This window comes from Dendrobates tinctorius, unplaced genomic scaffold (genome assembly GCF_039654945.1).
Source record: "Dendrobates tinctorius isolate UK_male_01 unplaced genomic scaffold, ASM3965494v1 ptg000062l, whole genome shotgun sequence".
Classification (NCBI taxonomy): Eukaryota; Metazoa; Chordata; class Amphibia; order Anura; family Dendrobatidae; genus Dendrobates; species Dendrobates tinctorius.
Genome location: NW_027361730.1, coordinates 13,553,419 through 13,572,891, shown reverse-complemented (window position 1 = coordinate 13,572,891; position 19,473 = coordinate 13,553,419). Strand labels below are relative to the sequence as shown.

Genomic DNA, 19,473 nt, shown 5'->3' with positions numbered 1-19,473 from the left:
AGCCAAACAAAAGCCCAAAAGCCCAATATAAATCTGGTATCGCTGCAATCGCACTGACCCGAAGAATAAAGTCATCAAATCACATATACCGCACAAGGAACGGCGTTAAAACCAATTCTTCACATGCTGTTGATTTTGTCATTCTGCCTCCCAAAGATTGCAGTAAGTATTTGTGCACATTTATCCTGTGCTCTACGCTGAGCGCTTATATCAGGGTTTCCGTGTAAATCTCTGAAATACGTGATTCAGACAAAACCCCCTGCGGAAGATTTCCTATAATGAGGCAGACGGAGGCACTGTGGACACCACAAGACCTTTGATCTGGCGGTGTTCATCTTTTTAGGATTGCATAAAAGTGCCGTCTGCCACAGTTTTGTGCACTTCTGAAAAGGACAATACTGAATAGAGGCAAGACGAAGTCCACAGTAACTCTCCTGCCTCATTATAGTGAATGGATCCATCGGGTTTTAGGTGTCACGTTACTCGGAGATTTCGATGGAAACCCTGATGTAAGTGCTCAGCGTAGAGCGCCAGATAAATGTGATCATAAATATTATGTAAAATGTTCCAAATAAAAGCTTCAACTCAATCCACAAAAAAATCAAGTACTCACTAAGGTCCGTCATCTGTTAATGGAAATATAGTGGGCTTCCACGTTACCGGTAGCACAAAGGTTCTGAAAAAGCAAAATGGTCCTCACCCCCCAAAACAGATTCAGTGAATTTTTCCCAAATCCAAATGCCCTCCCTTCCTTCTGAACCCGAATGTGCCTAAACCACATTTAGCGCCCACATGTTTGGCATTTCTGTAGTGATGAGAACCTGTCTAATTTACAGGTGCGTGTCTCCAGTAGCATGAGCTGAGCATAATTTTCCTTGTCACTACAGCGTACTGGTCTCTACAATGGCAGTTTGCAATTTTCACTCAGCAACATCCACACCTGCTTGTTTCTGGATAACAGCCATGGAGTCAAAATCATCACTACAGCTGCACATAAATTCCCAAAGGGTTATAATTTCCAAAATGGGGTCAATTGAGGGGGGATTCTGCTTTTCTATCTCTTAGGGGCTCTTTATATGGAATCTGCAAACTATTCTAGGAAAATCTGAGCTGCAGGAGGCAGATAGTGCTCCATCTCTCCCAAGTCTCTCTGTATGGCTAAGTACCGTATTTTTCGGACCATAAGACGCACTTTTTTCCCCAAAAATTTTTGGGGAAAGTGGGGTGTGTGTCTTATGGTCGCAATATACTCACTTGCGACCGTGGCTGGTGCGGGTGCCGCGAGGCTCTGTGGTGTGGTTGTGGCGGCGGGCTGTGCTCCAGTGCAAGGGCAGCGGCTCTCTGTGCTCCATTTGGGGGCACCGCCGGCATTTCCTCAAAGCCAAGAGGCCCCCGCACATCCGTTGCTGCCATGTTGCAGTGGCCTCCGGGAACATGGACGCCGGGAAGATGGCCTCCGGTCCGGGGACGGCGCATGCTCAGGTTCAGATCTCGTTGCCGAGATTTGAATCTCGTCTCCCGAGATCTCGGGACGAGATCTGAACCTGAGCATGCGCCGTCCCCGGACCGCAGGCCATCTTCCCGGCATCCATGTGTAGGGAAGGTGACCTGACGGACTGACTGGTCAGATTTCAAAATGGAAAACAGCTAGGAAAGTGTAGGTGACGTGCAGTACCTTGAACTGACAGAGTGCAGGAGGAGTGTGTGCATAGGACTTGACATCAGCTTAGGGCTAAGAAACCATTGGTCATGGGGGCGGAGTTACAGGGAACCGGGAAAGCTATAAATTTGACAGGAGGGTTCCAGAAAGTTCCAGTCCCCAGGGGGAGCTAAAGTGACGAGGAGACTGTGACAGTTGCTGCACTGTGAGGACAACCCAACCAGGGGGACTGAGGAGAGAGAAAGTCAGGGGGGTGGTCCTGACAAAGTACCGCAGTATAGACGAGGCTCCGGGTGTAGGACACCGTATTTGGAACGACGTTTGACCAGTAAAATTACTGTTGGTGCACAGGCCAATGGCATCCACAATGACGGAGCTGTCAGAAGCGTTGCAGAGTGTAAAGGGGGACGGTACGTATATATACGTCCCCGGAGAAATTACGGTGTTATAATGTGTTCTGTAACCGGAGAGCTGTGAAGAGAAGTGCGGTGGCCGGTGAGGCCGTCTGGCGGACGGCGAGAGAGAGAATAAACTTGGACCTGTTGCACCCGAAACTTGCCTCCAGCTTGTGTCTGTACGTTACTGCGTGGTATCCAGAGGGACCACCCCCCAGCCCGGCCCACCGACTCTACACATGTTCCCGGGGGCTACCGCAACATAGCAGCAACAAATGTGCGGGGGCCTCCGGGCTTTGAGGAGGCCTCCGGGCTTTGAGGAAATGCCGGCGGAGCCGCTGCTCCTACATCGGAGCCACCGGCCCTGCCCTGGAGCACAGCCCGCTGCCACCACCACACCAGAGAGCCCACCTGCCCCAGGACAGCCCACCTGCCCCAGCACTGCCCAGCTGCCCCAGCACAGCCTACCAGCCCCAGCACAACCAACCTGCACCAACACAGTGCTCCAGCACAGAGCCACCGCACCCGCCTGGACCACTGAATGACCCCTGTGACCACTCCTCCACCTGTGCCGGATCCCTTCCCTGGTAAGCTGAATTCAGATTGTAAGACGGACCCCCATTTGACACATTTTTTTTCCCTATTTACCTTCTGAAAATTTGGGGTGCGTCTTATGGTCCGGTGCGTCTTATAGTTCGAAAAACACGGTAATACTGTACAGCCACATATGGAGTATTTCTACATTAAGCAGAAATTTGTGGGACAAATTTTGGTGCCATTTTTACCATTTCCCAGTAAGAAAATGTAAAACTTGGGGCTGACACACAATCTTGATGGTAAAAATGTAAATTATTTTTTCTTCACTGCCCAGCGGTATAAAAGTCTGTGGCACACCTGTGGTGTCAATATAATCACTGCACCCCTAGATGAATTCAATGAGAGGTTTAGTTTGTAAAATGGGGTCACTTATGGGGGAGTCTGCTGTTCTGGCACCTCAGGGGCTCTGCCAATGTAACATGGCACCATCAAACAAGTGCAGCAAAATCTGCACAGTAATATGGTGCTCCTTCCCTTCTGAGCTTTGCACTGTGCCTCAAAAGTAGTTTTTGACAACATATGGTGTATATGTGAACTCAGGAGAAATAGCAAAACAAATTTTGGGGTCCATTTTCTCCTGTTACCCTTGTGAAAATATCAGGGGCTCTCCAAACGTGACATGGCTTCCGCCAATTATTTCAGCAAATTTAACATTCAAAAAGTAAAATGGCGCTCCTTCCCTTCCAAGCCCTGCCGTGCGCCCAAACAGTTGTTTTCCTCCACATATTGGGTATTGACGTACTCAGGAGAAATTGCACAACAAACTGTATGAAGCAATTTCTCCTGTAACCCTTATGAAAATGCAAAATTTGGAGCTAAAAAAGATTTATCTGGGAAAAATATTTTTTTTTATTTTCATGGCTTAACATTAAAACTTCTGTGAAGCACCTGTGGGTTCAAGGTGCTCAATCCATAACTAGATAAGTTCCCTAAGGGGCTAATTTCCAAAATGGTGTTACTTGTTGGGGATTTCCACTGTTTAGACACATCAGGAGTTCTCTAAATGCGACATGGCATCCGTTAATTATTCCAGCAAATTTTACATTCAAAAAGTCAAACGGCGCTCCTTTCCTTCCAAGCCCTGCGCCCAAACAGTGGTTTTCTCCCACATATGGGGTATTGGCATGCTCAGGAGAAATTGCACAATAAATTGTATGGTCCATTTTCTCCTGTTACCCTTACAAAAGTAAAAAAAAATTTAAGTCTAAAGGAAAATTTTTGTGAAAGAAAAGTAAATGTTTATTTTTTCCTTCCACATTCCATTATTTCCTGTGAAGCACCTGAAGGGATAAAATTTCTTGAATGTGGTTTTGAGTACCTTGAGGGGGGCAGTTTTTAGAATGGTGTCACTTTTGGGTATTTTCTGTCATATAGACCTTTCGGAGTCACTTCAAATGTGAGGTGGTCTCTAAATAAAATGATTTTGCAACTTTTAACCCTTGTTATTTATTTTGTGCGACATGACTGATTAAAGGGCATAAAAATTAAAACTTTGAAAATTGCAAAATTTTCACCAAATTTCTGATTTTTTTCACAAATAAACGCAAGTCATATCAAAGAAATTATACCATTGTCATAAAGTACAATATGTCATGAGAAAACATTCTCAGAATCAGTGGGATCCATTGAAGTGTTCCAGAGGTATGACCTCATAAAGTAACAGTGGTCATAATTGTAAAAATTGGCCTGGTCAGGAAGGTGAAAACAGGCTTCGAGGTGAAGGGGTTAAAGATACTGTATAATTCAATCTAACCGGTTTGAACTATCCATTAAAGTAGTGGACCTTCTTATACCTACAAATCTGCTAGTGTACTGTTGTAATTGTCAAATTTCTATACACATTGTCAAAGTTCAATTGTCAAGGTTCAACACAACTTCATACTTTTCCAGTCAAAATTCATGAAACAAATGAAAAATTCAGAAACAGTCACATATGATTTTCAGCCTTATTTTTCAATTTTAGCATCATGTTATCTATTACACTTATGCAATCTTGTCTGTCCATTTGTTCTAAGCATTCTCGTAGTCGATTCAGTGAAACAGGATATTTATTTAATGTGAGTTTGGTAGGGGACAGTTCTCTGTTTCTTGCCTCTTCCTCAATCTCTATCACTATACTAATGGTTGCTTTTCCCAGCAACTCTGCCAGTATTTTCCAATTGAGTACTGGGGGACTGGTGTCTAGTAAACTACAAAGCTTTAGGAGTGAAGCGCTTTCAAGCCAGCGGGTGCTGCAATTCATTCCAAGGCTAGACAACATTCTTGTGTCATGGTGCGGGAACAATAACTCCCATGGCTGTATATCCCAATTATCACAAAGGGATTCATTCTTTTTTTCGGCTTCCAAGATTTGCACAAAACTAAATCCACTAAGTTCCTCAACTATGCCAGTTGGGTGGACAAATCCTGCAGAAGTAGATACTTCAGAAATGAGAGTCAAATTGTGTAGCTCTGTAGGACAAAGGTGAAGCTTTACATAGTCCTGCTCTTGCTCATTTCTAAGAAGAATTTCAACTTCCTTTCCCACATCTTCCAGTAGTTGGTAACAATCTCCCTCTTCATCCTTCATGCTCCAGCTTCCAATCATGTATAAATTTCTCCTATCTTCTGAAACTTCGACCCTCAGCTGAGCCTTTGTACCCAAAAGTGCTCCTTGCTTCCAGAACTGGCATTTGGTTGTAAAGGTACGCATAAGCTGGATCTGAAGTCGACCCACTAAAAAATGGGTAAACAGTCCAGTACTGCCATTATTCCAGCGATATCCAACACCTCGCATATTTTCAAGTGCCCAATGTCTCTCTGGTCCCCCTTTTTTTAGCCAGCCAGGCACCACAAAATCACCAGTTTGTGTTTTAAAAACAAGTTCAGTTGCTTCTAGCAATTCAATTATAACTTCTGATTCACCATTTGTCAAGTTCAAGGCAGTAATAATTTCTTCTGAACTCCATTGTTCTCTATTCGTGCCAGATGCAGGGCTAAGTGCATAGTTGCCAAATACACCAAAAATGTCCTGTAGTAACCATTTTAAATCTAAGATAATCAGATGAGATGCCAGATTTCTAGGACATGGAGTAACTTCCATCTGTAGTTCAGTAGAGTTTGGCATGTCCGAGTGTTGTATTCCTTGTAAAATGTACTGAGGCAGGTATAATAGCTGAAAAATAATATACATTAGTAAATGAGGTTTATTAATATTCTAAAACCAAAATTATACAGATGGATATTAGTTTAGGCCTCACGCTTTTCTTTTGTGATCAGACTTAATCCAAGATTGTATTACAATAGTAATAATTCCTATGATATGTATGTTATTCAAAGATAATGCCAAAAACTAAAACTACTATTAAATTGAAAAGTTAAAATGCTGTAGGCTAAGTTCTCACAATGCGTATTTGATGTGTTTTTTTTATTTTGCATGCTTTTAATTAATGTGAATTAGCTAAATTTGCTTACTTGCCTTTTTCACAGTTTTTGACTTGCGTTTATATCGTACTTTTTCTGTTAAGTTTTATTTTTCTCCTTTTTGGTGTGTCGTGATTTAGAGAAAACTGGTTTTTTTGGACACTCTCTATTACTTAGCTTTAATGAAACTGCAATTTACATATGCTTTTATTGCTTTTCAACTGCAGAATCACAATAAAAATGCATATGCAATTTTTTATCTTCGGATTTTACTCACCTCATTCAAGTTAATGGGTAAAATCTGCAAATAAAACACGCATTTACCGTAAAAGAAATTGACATATTGCGGTGTTAAAAAAAAAATGATGGGCATGAGATTTCTGTAAGTCACTTTGCTGTAACTGTAATACCTTGGTTTTTTTGTACACTGAAAATATGCAATTGAAAAAACATGCCGTATACTCATCATGGGAACTTAGCCTTAAAGATGCTTTAGACTAAATTGAGTTGTCATGATTAGTATTTGATGAGCTTTTGATGCTGAAGATTTTCTGCTATATTTCTGCACCCTTTTAACTACGGTAAATTAGTTTACCTGTGATTTTTATTGCTTTTTTCAGATGTAGTTTTTGTATTTTTGATATGGCACATTTTCAATAAAACTCCTTTGTTTTGGAGACGTCCAGTTACTTAGCTTCAATAAAACTTTATTAATAAAGTCATGTGCGGATTACATGGGTTTTTACTGTGTTTCCGCTGCAAGTGAGATTTCACAGTGTAAAAAAATATTTAAATTTCTTTGCTGGATCTTCAATATTCTGTGTTTTTTGTGCACAAAAAAAAGCAGAAGAAAAAACACAACAAATACTAATCATGGGAGCTTAGCCTTAGGGATCATGCAGAGGTTTGTGAAATTCAGTACGAGCGCTGACAGCAACGCATGGACTGTGAACGGGTCTCTCAATCAGATAGGGACGGCCTATAACGCAACGGATTCATAGGCATATATGAGGCTGGTGAGTTTTATTTGGAGATCCACGGAAGGTCGGTGTAGTGCTGGGTTAGGCATCCATCTAGCGTGGTACCTCCTGCCTACCTGAGGGTGAGCGCACTTTAAAAAAAAAAAAAAAATTGACACATCTGAATGTCTGCAGCCACCCGGCTCCTTCCTCAGGCTTCAAGAATTTAGCACAATGAAGGCTGGTGCGCAGGCATACAGGGGAACAAGGTAAGTCAGTGACACTGCTTACCCCTCTGCTTGACTGCACACCAACCGCCACACCTTCCCTGCATTCAATTGCTTTTGGTCAGTTTGACGAGAATACAATTGCTTTGAGCGTCGCCAGGCACAGGGAGACCTGCGCCCTGTTAGGGACGGCACACACAGGGGACGTTGGATGATGCAATGCAGTGATTATATTACTATCGCCCTATGCAGTGCATGACAGAAGAAGAGACGGAGTCTGAGCTGGACGGGGAGCCCGGATTAGCGGAGCATAAGCGTTTTTATTTTTGTTATATGGTATGGTCACTGAATGCGTGCCATCAAAAATGTGGCTGCCCGTTTAGCACTATAATACTGGGGGCTGACTGTGGGGGGGGCATAATACTGGAGGCTGTGGAGGAAATTATGCTGGGGGCTGCTGACTGGGGGTACTATAGTTATGGGGGCTACTGGCTGTGTGGAACATTATACTAGGGGCATCTGACTTTGGGGGACTGTAATATTGGGGGCCACTAGCCTAAAATATTGGAGCTGCTGGCTGTAGGGGACATTATACAACAGGCTGCGGGCTTTGGAGTCACTATCACTCTGGGGGCCGGCTATGGGTGACATTATACTGGGGGTTTCTATGGGAAACATTTTACTAGGAGCTGGCTATGAAGACATCATACTGTATAGGTGGTTTTTAGGGACATAATATTCATAATATTGTGGCTGTGATGACCATACTATATAGGGGGTTGTTTTCACCAATCTATATAGGGCGCTGTGGGGGACATTATTCTGTATAAGGGGCTGTGGTGGACATTATACTCTATATTGGGGGCTGATGGTTTATTGGGTGCCCCACAAACTTTATCTGCCTAGGGACCCAAAATACTTTGCCCCGGTCCTGAGTCTGTGCACTGCAACCCGTACTTGGACAGAGTTCCACAGACATCTGCATGAGCCATCAATGTGTATGCTAAATATTCTTGAGAAATCTACCATTTTTAAAATTATTCATATTTTGCAGTGCTTATCTAAATGTTGTCGAGATATACTAAGGAGGGTTATAAAAGCCTTCACTTATTTCCATTTTTATCATTATTCTGAACTACAGTAGAATAAATATATATTCAGGTCCAATGATACCTCAGATATATTATGTAGATATTCCACAGCTGTTAGAAGAGTAGTTGAAGAGACAGGATTTGGCAACACCTTTTGAAACCTCTCAGCAAACTCTCTCCAGTAGAGAAAGCGTACCTGAATTAGAGAAAAATAGGGCACATTTATCAATGTATTTCGGCAACTTTATGTAGACCTGGCACTGGTTAATTTCTACAATGACAGAAAATAACCAAGAGAAAATACATATTGTGCTATCTGTTGTGTACATGGACAGAACACAGACTAAAATGCTCTCTGAACCCGGCGTAAAGATGAGTCCCACAGAGTCTTGGACATGTACGTACTGCATGTTCAAGGTGCTGTTGCTAAAAAGAAACAAATTGCCAATTTCTTACCTATTGTCATTGGTCACATAGTATATGAAGTCATTTGAAAGCAGGCCATTTAAGGTTAATTTCAAATTATATAGAAGTTGCTGCAACTTCTGACTTCTTTGCAACCGCACCTTGAATCCACGTCACATGTGCACAAAATGCCAAGTAACCTGTCACGTGGACCCGTCCTGTGTGACGCGACCAGCAGGCCGGTAACTAAAACAACAGGACGTGGCACGTGATACTGTCCTGTGTGACACAGCTCCCAGGCCGGTAACTAAAACAACAAGACAAGGGGTAGGGAAACAGTTACAACGGTGGGCCCTGCGATAGGGACAGGGGACGTGGAGACCTCTTGCACTCCCCTGAGTCAGTGTCCCTAACGCTCCTAACGTTCCCTATGCCGGTTCCGCACCGGGCGCCGATCAGGATACCTAATAATCCTAGCACACCCTACACCTATCCCTTGCTAGGGAGCTGGGTGGCGCAGGCACTGGCCCCATCGCTGTACTAATACACACTAAGGAAAAAACACAAACAGGAAAACACAACTTAGCTTTACTCTGTTGCACTTGCTCCTGGCAACAGAGTCCACCACCAGCATGCAGCTCTCCTCCTGAATCGCTGCCACCAAGCTATGTCAGAGCTACAAGGAAATCCCCTATGATTCCTTCCACACCAGGGCTAAGACAGAGCTGCAAGGAACGCTCTCCAGCTCCTTCCTCCACCAAGGATGGCTGAAATGAACACTATCACCAACACTGATTGCAACACCTGTGACTCTTTTATAGCAGAGCCAGCAATCACACCTGTATTATAATCATGTGCACTTAACTAAAGAAACAAGAGTGCAATGACGCTCACCACCACCGGGGGCAAACTTAGAACAAACGACACCACAGTGCAATACTCCTAATGGCCACCGGGGGCAAAAACCAACCCTAAGCACAGCTTAGGAAAAAAAAAAAGGTTACCTGTGCTTTTATCAGTCCTGATCCAGCATGGATCATGACATAACCCCAATGTAAGAAAGGGTGCCCAAAAATTTTACACTGTATTTTTCAGACTATAAGATACACATTACAATAAGACGCACCCCAGGTTTAGACAGCAGAAAATAGGAAAAAACATTTTCCTATTACTGTATTTTTCGGATTATGAGACGCACTTTTTTCCCCAAAATTTTTTGGGGGAAATGGGGGTGCGTCTTATATTGCGTATATACCTTACCGGTACTGTTGCTGTAGGCCACATGCTGGGATGAGGGGGTGTCCGGATGTGCTGCAGGTGCCCGGCGGTGCTACAGGGGTGTCAGGCACTGCGGGAGTGTCCGGCGGTACTGCCAGGTCTCTGCCGACATTTTGTAAAAGGCCAGAGCCCCGGCAGTTCCATGGTTTCCTCCTTTGCAGTGAACGCCAGGAAAATGGCTGCCAGGGGCGGCGCATTCGCAGATGGAGATCTCAGCACCAAGATCTCGAGAGATGAGATCTCAGCGCTGAAATCTCATCTCTCGAGATCTTGGTGCCGAGATCTCCATCTGCGCATGCGCGGCCCCCGGTGCCCATTTTCCTGGAGTCTACCGTACAGGAGGAAACCATGGAACTGCCAGGGCTCTGGCCTTTCACAAAATGTCGGCAGAGCCCTGGAAGCACCGCTGGACACCCGCAGCAGCACCCATGTAGCACCGCTGGGCACCCGCAGCAGCACCGGCAGACAACCCCATAGCACTGTTGGGCACCCGCAGCACCTGAGACACCCCCAGTATCATCGGGCAGTAACGTCGGACACCTGCAGCAGCGCCGGACACCGCAGCAGTGCCGGACTCCATATCAGCACCAGACACCCGCAGCAGCACCAGACACCTGCAGTGGCGCGCAGCACATAGGAACACCCCCTCATCCCAGCCTGTAGCGTGCAGCATCACACCACTCCTGCCTCCTCCAGCAGCGACACTGGGACCCCGCTTCACCGCAGCCACCAACCCCGGTAAGCAATATGACGCATTAATTATAAGAAGCAACACGATTTTATTAAAATAAAAATTTTCCAATTTTTCTCCTCAAAATTTGGGGTGAATCTTATAATCCAGAGCGTCTTATAATCCAAAAAATACGTTAATTAAAGCTTCCATGGCTATTGTGGTGTAGTAACCACTGTGTCCGCTAGTTGGCGCTGTGTGGATGTCCCAGGAGAAAGGATGAATGGCAGAATACTGAATGGCCGTTATGTATCTCAAAGTGGGTGGCTTTGAGATGGAGACTGTGTTGATCAGCAGTGATACTGCTGAGGTGCTGTGTCAGGGGAGAAGTCTCCAAGTAACTAGGGAGATGGGCAGGCCAGTTACCTACAAACCCACCCAGGGGGTGTGTTTAAAGAACACTGTTGTAAAGAGTGTGAGTGGTTGAAGGACCTGTGATGAGGTCATAGTCATGTGACCCGGTGGGCGTGGCTATGAACCATATAATGTGGCCAGGGTAGGTCACATGTGGTGAATGCAGGGACCTGGTTGGTCCAATGTGGAAGGTCCCGTCTGAGTGAGATGGGGCTGCCTTCTGACAGCAAGTGAATGCTGTGTTAATGGCTGCACGTGCCTGGCAATTCCCTGGAGGGAATGGACGTCTGCCGCATGATGGTGAAGGAACCATGAGTGACCCTCACGTGGGTGAGATAACGCTGAGGCTGAAGAGCCTGTGTAATGAACATTTGCTTAACCTGTGTGATATAAGAATAACCAGAGTGAAGCTAAAATGGACGCTGTGCTGTTATATGAAGTTTATATTGCTGCTGTGGGTTTATGATGGAGGAATAAACCGCATGGACTATGTTATGGTTATTGAAAACCCGGTGTCGGATGTGTTTTGTTCGCTGCCTAGCGAGGATCCCCTAACTGAATGACAGCGCTACCTCACAATATGTAAAGAAAGGAGATTATCACTAATTTTAATTTACTAGGGTAGAATAGGGAGTGTCTCTGCAATGTTATACACGCAACACAGCTCTGATACATACATATAGAGACACATACAGCTCTGCTACATGTGCACATATAAATACACACACACCTATGCTGCAGTCACATACTGTATACCTTGTGGTAGATTGGTTCACTTGGCTGCACACGGAGGAAGACACAGGTACACTGTCTCTTTAAATCTTCCACTGGTTTACTATACGTGTGGCATAAACCAACGTGAAGTGAAAATTAACACAGTCCTTCGGGCAAAACAGGGAGAACAAAACAAAATGGTATACAGTCTCTGCATTTGTAGGCATCCGCACGCTCAAGATAAGAACCACACACTGGTTCAGCTTTTCCTTCTCAGGACACAAAGCGGTGGAGTTCCTCTCCCCAGCCCTACTGAACACTGAGTGTCTCTGGAGGCCGATTATTTAAACCTCAGACCACACCCTGGGGTGGAGATAAGGTGGACAAGCTCCCATCCGCTTTATGGTTGTCCACAAAAATCCAGCCCTTAAAATGGTTGTTTAACCCCTCTCAACACAGTGTGCTGGAGAAAACTACTGGGTTTCAAATCACTGAAGCTAATAGCCTCAGTGAAACATATCTCCCCTCAAGCAAGCACTTTGCCAGTGACTTTGTCACAATGTACACATACAGCTCTGCTGCAGGAACATAGACATACACAGATCTAGTACATGCACATGTAGACATACACAGCTCTGCTACATGCCCATAAACATGCACAGCTCTGTTACATGCCCATAAACATATACAGCATACAGCTCGGCTAAATGCAGCAGACATACACAGCTCTGTTACATGCACATATAAATATAGACATACACTGCTCTGCTACATGCACATACAGACATACACAGCTCTGTTACATGCACATATAGACACACACACACACACACACACACACACTATACATTACCACATCCTGCAGTTCCTGATGGGGACCTTTCTGTAGGCTGCATCAGCAGAGCATTTGAAGGATCTTCCACTTGATTAACTCAAGCACTTTTCAAGTCATATGATCAGTCACATGACCTGAAAGGTCCTGGAATTACTGGTGCAGAGGGTCCTGCAGCTGCTCCGCTCGTGCAGCCTTCATTCAGTCCTGGTAGCTTCCTCTCCTGCCCTGCACCGATCACATAAATCAGTGTCAGACAGGAGGAAACACAGCAGCTCTCTCTGTGATCGGGAAGGAAGTGGTTTCAGCACTTTACCCATCACAGGAATGCTGCTGACTATAGGTCACAAACACTTTTTAACATGAGTTTTTCTTGTTAGAAATGTCTTATAGTCCGAAAAAGTGAGCGATACTAACTTTTTTATTTGTTATAGGGGTTATAGAGTAAGGCAGTGTTCCCCAACTCCAGTCCTCAAGAGCCACCAACAGGTCAAGTTTTCAGGATTTCCTTAGTATTGCCCAGGTGATATTTGCATCACCGGGACAGGCAAGAATTCCAACACCTGTGCAATACTAAGGCAATCCTGAAAACATGATCTGTTGGTGGCTCTTGAGGACCGGCGTTGGGGAACACTGCGGTAAAGGAACAAGTTTAGTATTTGCAGCAGATATTTCTGTTTTGGAATGAAATGCCTAACATACACGTTTGTTTTTGCCACGTTTTTCATGCGTTTTTACTTTACTTTTTGAATGGGTGAAAAATGCTACAAAAACGCTGAAAGAATTGACATGCTGCAAATTTGAAAACAAAACGCTTTGAAGGCTTAATTTTGCAAGGAACTAATAAGCAGCCTGTTCAGGACATTTCAGAAATCACAATCACTTTGCTGTTATTGTAAAATACTGCTTGGAAAAACACAAAAAGTGAACAAGCCTAAAGAGATGAGGTTAATCAAAGATAGAATACATTTCTAGAGCGAGTGAAGCGCTAAGTTAAGTTCTGATATCTCACACATATAATTTGCAAAGAAGATATTGGCGATATCGAAATGACACTGACTTCCTAAATTAGGCCTGTATACCACGTTATACATATTAAAATATAATGTTGTATAGAGTTCTCCTCTAACTTCACATCAAAATCTAAAGGTGATTCACTCTCACATCGGACACAAAAATCACTTACCTTCTGTGAGCGGAAAACTGTGACCTGCTCCAATATCAGCTGACAGATCTCAGGAACATCATCTATTGTTGACTCCTATGGTTACAAACATGAAAAGCCTGTTACATCCTGTATATTAACTTGCTGTTCAATTAAAAATAATGGATATACGGTACACCTAATATCTAGAGATTAACGTTCATACTGTGCATAAATTTTCTTGATAGTTTAAGATATCTGTTAGGCTACGTGCACACCCTGCGGATTGGGGTGCGGATTTGGCTGCGCGGATTTTGTAAAATCCGCAGGTAAATCTGCAGGTCAAAAGACCTGCGGCTTTACCTGCGGATTGGCCTGCGGTTTTTCATTTCCACAATGGAGGAGATGGCAAACCGCAGCGGAATCCGCAGAAAGAATTGACATGTCAATTCTTTCTGCGGTTCAGAAACCGCAGGAAAACCGCGCGGAAAAATCTGCACCGTCTGCACTGCGGTTTTTAATATCCATAGGATATTATGGTACTGTACACCGCAGCAAAAACTGCTGCGGATCCGCAGCGGCCAAATCCGCTGCGGAACCGCAGCAGAATCCGCAGCGTGTGCTCACACCCTTAGTGTCGACCTATTTCAGTTAAAAAAGTAACATAAAAAGCTTCTAGTGTGAATCAAATCTAAAGGGAGTTCACATATCACAAAGTTGAAAACAAAATTTAAAGTGGCATTTTAAATCTAAGAGATGAACGGCTGAAATTGAGGGTGTTGTGTTCTGCTTAAGCAGACCTACTGAAAAAGAAGGGCTTGAGTAGGAGTGACCTGCTAGTCAGTAGTTCTCCATTGCTCATTGATACGCAGCACTGTAGTTTGTCATGTTACGAATTGCTTGAAAATGGACCCTTGTGGCTCTTGAAGTTTTGAGTCTAAGAGGGCCTTGGATTTCATACTTAAAACCCCACAGGGAGGTTTGGACTTTGCTGAGAGATACTGACAGGAAAAAGTCCCCAGAGTAGCCACCAGCAGCAACAACAGGCTAGAAGACAGGACTTAAACTTCACAAGACCAGTAGATAAGAACTAAGAGCACCAGATGTGGAATCCAAGGGACAAGAAAGGACAGTTTTCACATTCCAGCGCACTCAAGCCAAGCCAAACTGGATACATCAGCACCATCGGGAAACAGTGCTTCTCCCTCCTCCGTAATACAGACTTTGGTCACAATCTGCAACGCCGTCGGGAGATTTTCCAGCCTTTCCCTTGCAAGAACTGCAAGTGATAATTGATCTTGTTTTTTTTGTATATCTATGTCTCGTGCATTGTGTTTGTAAATGATTCCCGTCATTGCTGTTACTAGTATTGTCTCCCTGCGTGGATTATTTCTTGTTTAATTGCCTGTTCAGTAAATCCTGTTAACCCCTTCACTGTCTCCGGCTGTCCACTGCATCCAACGAATCTCTCTCCTTTACACCTGATTGGGAGACCACAGCACCAGACAAGGCCTGGGATCCATCCCGTGCAGCGGGAGAATCCCGGCACCGAACACATTATATCTTGAATTAAACGAGAATAACTTGATTTTTCAACGTTGCTTTGATTGTTTTTCTCAGCTGGTCAATATATTCAGGGGAAATATAATATTTACTGATATTATAGTCAAAATAGGAGGAAGAAGAGGAAGCAACTGAATCAACATCAAAAATATGTATTCATCATCTAAGCTGGGTAAATTTTGAGTATCTGTGGAAGAGCCAAGATGATCCTTGACTACAACTACCGTATATACTCGAATATAAGCCGAGATTTTCAGCCCGTTTTTTTGGGCTGAAAGTCCCCCTCTCGGCTTATATTCGAGTCATATACACCGGGGGGTCGGAGGGGGAGAGAGGGCGGGGGTGTCAGGTCATACTTACCCGTCCTGACGCTGTCTCTTGAGCCCCCAGCTTCTCCGCGCTCTCTGTTCCTGCCTTCAGCGGTCACATGGTACCGCTCATTAAAACTCATGAATATGCGCATATTCATGAGTTTTAATGAGCAGTATTACATGACCGCTGAAGGCAGGAAGAGAGCGCGGAGAAGCTTGGGGCTCAAGCGACAGCGTCAGGACGGGTAAGTATAGCGATACTCACCTGTCCTGCGTCCATGGCTGCTTGCTGCTGTCTGTCATCGGTCAGTGACTTCAGACAGCAGAGGGCGCGGTGACGTGATTAGTGCGCGCCGCGCCCCCTGCAGTCTGAACGTCACTGACTGATGACGTTGCAGATAGCGGTGAGCAGCCATGGACGCAGGACAGGTGAGTATCTGACACCCAGCGACGGAGAGGTGAGTATGTCATTTTTTTTATTTTTACATGCTGCAGCAGCGGCAGCACATGGGGAAATAATCTTAAGGAGCTTCTAATGGGGGCAGCACATGGGGGAATAATCTATGGAGCTTCTAATGGGGGCAGTATATGGGGGAACAATCTATGGAGCTTCTTATGGGGGAATAATCTATGGAGCTGCTTATGGGGGCAGTATATGGGGCAACAATATGGAGCTTCTAATGGGGGCAGCATATGGGGGAACAATCTATGGAGCTTCTTATGGGGGCAGTGTATGGGGGAACAATCTATGGAGCTTCTTCTGGAGTCAGCATATGGGGGAACAATCTATGGAGCTTCTTCTGGGGTCAGCATATGGGGGAACAATCTATGGAGCATTTCCCACCCTAGGCTTATACTCGAGTCAATAAGTTTTCCCAGTTTTTTGTGGCAAAATTAGGGGGGTCTGCTTATACTCGGGTCGGCTTATACTCGAGTATATACGGTAGATTTCATTTTAAGGGAAATATGGACATCCTGTCTAATCTTTTTAATATCCAGTAAAAGCTGGGCAGTCCTCTAACACTGTTTTATCAATACATTCCTTGCATGACTGTTTAGAATGGAAAAGGCATAGTTTTGATTTACATAAGGATTATTGCCTGTTTTTTGTTTTACAGGTAGTCTTCCTGGGACTTTCCCCCTATAACAAGACAATATAATTAAAAAAAAGTGAAATAAAAGAATACTAAATGTACTTACAAATACCAGCACTACATACTGATCAAGATACAGAGAGGGCAGTGGTGTCCAATCTTTTTTGCTTCAGTGGGTCTATCCTGAATCCGAAGCCTGAGCAGCTCAACGTGTATCACTCTTCTCCCTTAGTCAACTTCATAATACAAAAAAATCTGGACGACGCATGGACCTGCAGATCCTGTGGCTCTGCATTTTAGGTACTTCAGGTGCGCTGCCTCCTCTCATGAGACTGCAAGGAGAAAATCAGGAGGTCCCTGCCGCCCCACTTTTGGGTTCTGGAGTCATTGGTTACGTATAGGGCATGATGCCGGAAATTATGCAGAGACTATAATATTGAACCAAAAGCTGGCATTTGCTTCCTGGAATAGAACCTGGACGGTCAACCAAAAAACTGTACAAGCCCAAGGAAAGCAGAGCTGTTGAAAGCAGAGCATGGGCAGCAGCAGCTGGAGAACGCCTGCATGAGCACTAACAGGCATTCCCCATCAAAAACGCAGGCTCGGAGGGAAAAGAAAACAAAAAAATAGTTTACACCTCTAGAAAAAGGAAGGAACAAACTCCCATACCTTACAGGTTTCCCAGCTAAGACAAGAAACTGCTTACTTGATAGGTATAAAAGAACATATATTACAGGTTTCATGTCCTGTTTAGGTGATCATCTCCCATGGTGCTGTCATAAGTGAGGAGAAAATAAAAAATGGAATACATCTGACTAGATGGAAGAAATTAAATAAACTTGATAGTAATTCCATCACTTGTGTAATACCAAGGAAAACATGATCTATTGGGGGTCGTGTGGACTGGAGTGTGGGAAACACGGAGTTAGACCCAAAAGTCCTTTTGACAAGGACTTTGGAAGCAGAGGTCCTCACAGTTCACTGGTATTTTTTTACCACAAGATTTACAATCATGAAAGTGACTCTTCAATGTTAATTTAACTATTAATCACAGAAAAAGATGCATTACATAATTCAATTTTGCATAGTAAAAATACACTATAGCACCCATGTTTCCAGATACTATGAACAAACAACAACACACCGTATTATATTTGGAATATGAACCTAAACTCAGATGTTGCAGTAGACCATAACAAGAAAAGCCATTGTAGTTGCATATAAACTTATATACACTGTTACCTGCAGAACCTGTGAAATTGTCTTTGATAAAGGTTCTCTGATGGAATTCACATCACTTATGTTTCTGCAGTTTATGGAGAAGAACTGCATCTGAAAACAGTTGAATAACTCTAACTGGCTCTTCATCACATTTTCATAAAACTGTTTAGCTGGAATGAAATAAATGAATAAAAAAATGCTATTGTTTAAATGTGTAATTACAACAAAACCTCATTAGGACGGCCACCCAAAACTACATTGAAAAATGGTCACCCAAGGGGTAATCTTCCTGAAGATAGCCAGTATTCGAAATATATAGTTGAACTAAAAATCGGATGCAGGAAATCCAATGAAGTGGTCTTCTCAAAAGGTGGTCTTTTGAACAATTTTTAGTGTATTCATTTTAGGATTAAAGATGTTAACCAGTATACTCAGAATGACTATGCTAAATTTGTGAACACTTAAAGAATTTTTCATATTTCTGCTTACATTTGACCTAAAATCTAAAACCAAACCACATCAGATTTTCACTCAAATCCTGAGAGCAGATAAAACCGAATCAAACAAAAGAGTAACAAATATAAAACATTGTAATTTTTTCCTTTTAGTATTTGGTGTGATCTGCTTGTGCATTAACAGCTGCATCTAAACGTTTATTTATTGTTGATTAGTCCTGCACATCAGTTTGGAGTAAAGGTACTGTCACACTAAGCGATATCGCTAGCAATATCGCTATAACTTGTGACGTTATAGCGATATTGCTAGCGATATCGCTGTGTGTGATACTTACCTCCGACCGGCTCCCCCGCTGGTTATCGCTGATCGCGCGAGAACGTCCTGGACTGTTTCTCGTCGTCAGCTTCCTGCGGCGCTTCCTGTGGAGAGACGAGTGTGGAGCCGGGCGGGAGGACGCAGGATCGCCTAGTGTGACAGGTAAGTAACGACCCCCGACCCCAGCGATGTCGCTAGTGAGATCTGCCTGTGTGGCAGCTCACTAGTGACCACTTAGCGATGTACCAGCGATCCTGACCGCGTCATATCGCTGGTCGGGATCGCTGGTACATCGCTAAGTGTGACAGTACCTTAAGTTTAGACCATTCCTCCCTACTAAAAAGCTATAACAATAATATGTTGGTGGGTTTACTCTAATGACTTGCTCAATTCAGGCCCTTCCATGACATCTCTATAAGATTAAAGAGATTGTCCAGTCCAAATCAATAAATCACCATCCAACCTGACGGAACTGGAGAGGATCTGCAAGGAAGAATGGCAGAGGATCCCCAAACACCAAGGTTACTTACCGGTAGCCGGTTTTTCCGGAGCCCATGACGGCACACATGAGAGAGGGGATCCGCCCAGTCAGGACAGGAACCCTACTGAAGATAAAGATAAAAGGGGCGGTACCTCTCCCTCGCTTCAGTTGGTTTACAGAGCATGAGAGGCCCCCCGGGTTAGTACACATGGTAAAACTATCACCACATTATATCTAACTAAAA

General features: G+C 44.0%; 1 protein-coding gene across 4 annotated transcripts in view; it reads right to left on the bottom strand.

Moving 5' to 3' along the window:
- Window positions 1–4,073: 4,073 nt before the first annotated feature.
- Window positions 4,074–19,473, bottom strand: part of LOC141092929 (uncharacterized) — a 128,794-nt gene continuing 113,394 nt past the window's right edge. For all 4 annotated transcript variants that reach the window (XM_073579291.1, XM_073579292.1, XM_073579289.1 and 1 more), the window contains 4 exons: window positions 17,999–18,147; window positions 13,831–13,905; window positions 8,414–8,527; window positions 4,074–5,806 (listed from right to left, as the gene is read on the bottom strand). In XM_073579291.1, the coding sequence (XP_073435392.1) occupies window positions 4,580–5,806; window positions 8,414–8,527; window positions 13,831–13,905; window positions 17,999–18,147 (1,565 nt within the window). In that variant the 3' untranslated portion in view covers window positions 4,074–4,579. The remainder of the gene's footprint in view (window positions 5,807–8,413; window positions 8,528–13,830; window positions 13,906–17,998; window positions 18,148–19,473) is intronic.